This window comes from Apis dorsata, unplaced genomic scaffold, assembly GCF_000469605.1.
Source record: "Apis dorsata unplaced genomic scaffold, Apis dorsata 1.3 scaffold_200, whole genome shotgun sequence".
In the NCBI taxonomy this organism is placed as follows: Eukaryota; Metazoa; Arthropoda; class Insecta; order Hymenoptera; family Apidae; genus Apis; species Apis dorsata.
The window spans coordinates 179,656-181,544 of NW_006263484.1; the positions used below are offsets into that span (position 1 = coordinate 179,656).

Here is a 1,889-nt window from a genome sequence, read left to right on the forward strand (position 1 = left end):
ATATAAATCTATGTTTTTTTGTATAACAACATGAAAACTAATAGTTAAGAGAAAAATTGCTAGAAAGGTGAATTAAATAAACAAAAAAATATGTATATATATTAATATAAAAAATACTAATACAGAGATTATAATCTACAATCACATTATGTTTGCATAGAAGTTAAAAATAAAATTTACGTGATAATTTTACAATGACAATCATTTTGATATAATTTTAATATTTAAAAAGTATAAACATAGAAATATTTTATAAACAATAAAAGACCTCCGTTAGCTGCAAATTCTTTGTTTTAATGGAAGATCACTTTCTGAATCACTGGATTCATTAATAGCACCAGGTTCATCATCTGAAGAAGAATAATCTTTTTGTTTTACTTTTACTTTCTGTGTTCTTTTAGGCTATAAAATAACAAATTTTATTAATATAATTATTAAATTCGTAAATTTGATCAGCACATACAAAATAAAAAAAAAACAAAATTTAATTGATACAATACCTTTGTCCAATTTTTAGCAGATCTTTTGGAAGTATTAGTTTTTGGGACATATTTATCAGCAACTCCTTCAACACGCCTAATATCAAAATCTTGGTCTACTTTAGTTACTGTTTGTAATCTTTGTTCCTCTGATGTTACATATAAATCATCTGATTGATGATAATTATTATGTACTTCATATGCTTTTTTGCTACAAAATAAAGCAGCACATACTGTACATTTTATTAAATCTTCTGGAACAGCTTCCCTTTCTTCCTGTTAATTTCAAAAGATAATATAATACATGTGTAATATAAGTTGTTTACATCATATTTACTTATATTGCTTTACTTGAGTATGTGCTCTTTCCAAATGACGCTGTAAATTGAATTTTATGATATATTCAACACCACACAAATGACAGTAATATACACTTAAAGCATCATTCATTGAATTCAATTTAATTTTATTGCTAGGAGGTGGTGTTGCTATTGGTTGAAACAAATGTACCATTCTATAAATTAAATTATTAGATGAAAATTAGATGAAAATTAAAAATATTTAAAAATTTAGTATTAGTAAAAAAATTTACAACCTTTTATGTATAGAACGATAATGATAATCTAAAGCTTTTTCATTATAAAACAATACATCACAGTCTTCGCATTTTTTATGTTGTTCTTTCCTTTCACTTTCAGATGAATCATGCGATGTTTGATGATTATCTCTGTGTGTCTAATAAAAAAATAAATTGTAAAATTAAAAGGAAAATACAAAATATATACATAAAAATACATATATTATATATAATACAAACAATATATTATATATCAAAATATATAAAAACATACTTTTACAGGAAATTGCATCCCACAATAATGACAATAAAATTTTGTTGGTGAATTAGGATGTACTTTAAATCTATGTCGTATTGTTGCAGTAATTGAATCAAATGTTTGTCCACACATATCACATTGGGTATCGTCATTTTTGTTAGTCTTCACAGATCTACCTCGAGTATCTATTTCTTTGTTGGCATGTTTTCTAAATATAAAACATTTAATTTATATATATAATTATATATATAATTAAACTTTTTATTTTTAAGCCATTTTCATTAATGAATTCAGTAAAATTAGTTTTTTAATTCATTTTTCTTTTTTTCTTTTCCTAAAAATGAGTTATTAGAAATTCCATGAAACAAAATATAACTAATTATATTAAATATGCTAAGATATTTACTGTTTTTGAACAAGAATTTTAAATTATTAATAAAAAAATTTTCAACATACATAAAATAAATATATCTAAATATATATTTTAAATATATTTTAAATATATTTCTATATATTAATATATAAATAATATATGTTAGAAAAATTTTATAAAAATGCCATATATTGATTAATT

The 1,889-nt window shown here is 21.9% G+C and overlaps 1 protein-coding gene across 2 annotated transcripts; it reads right to left on the reverse strand.

The window, feature by feature from the left end:
• Window positions 1-72: 72 nt before the first annotated feature.
• Window positions 73-1,575, reverse strand: LOC102678897 (zinc finger protein 33B-like). 2 transcript variants are annotated; one of them, XM_031510099.1, is made up of 5 exons: window positions 1,331-1,575; window positions 1,075-1,214; window positions 831-993; window positions 501-755; window positions 73-350 (listed from the first exon to the last, which is right to left on the reverse strand). In XM_031510099.1, exons 1-5 carry the CDS (start codon window positions 1,445-1,447, stop codon window positions 294-296), a joined length of 732 nt encoding a protein of 243 aa, XP_031365959.1. In that variant the 5' UTR covers window positions 1,448-1,575; the 3' UTR covers window positions 73-293. The 2 variants fall into 2 exon arrangements, with proteins under 2 accessions (XP_031365959.1, XP_006615002.2); XM_006614939.2 differs by having other exon boundaries at window positions 73-402; window positions 1,331-1,567.
• Window positions 1,576-1,889: the final 314 nt, after the last annotated feature.

Coding starts and splice junctions, on each gene's coding strand:
- LOC102678897 (XM_006614939.2), bottom strand. CDS start 1,447: ATGTGTGGACAAACATTTGATTCAATTACTGCAACAATACGACATAGA. Junction 1,215..1,330: donor GGATGCAATTTCCTGTAAAA/GTATGTTTTTAT, acceptor TTTTTTTATTAG/ACACACAGAGATAATCATCA. Junction 403..500: donor CTGCTAAAAATTGGACAAAG/GTATTGTATCAA, acceptor GTTATTTTATAG/CCTAAAAGAACACAGAAAGT.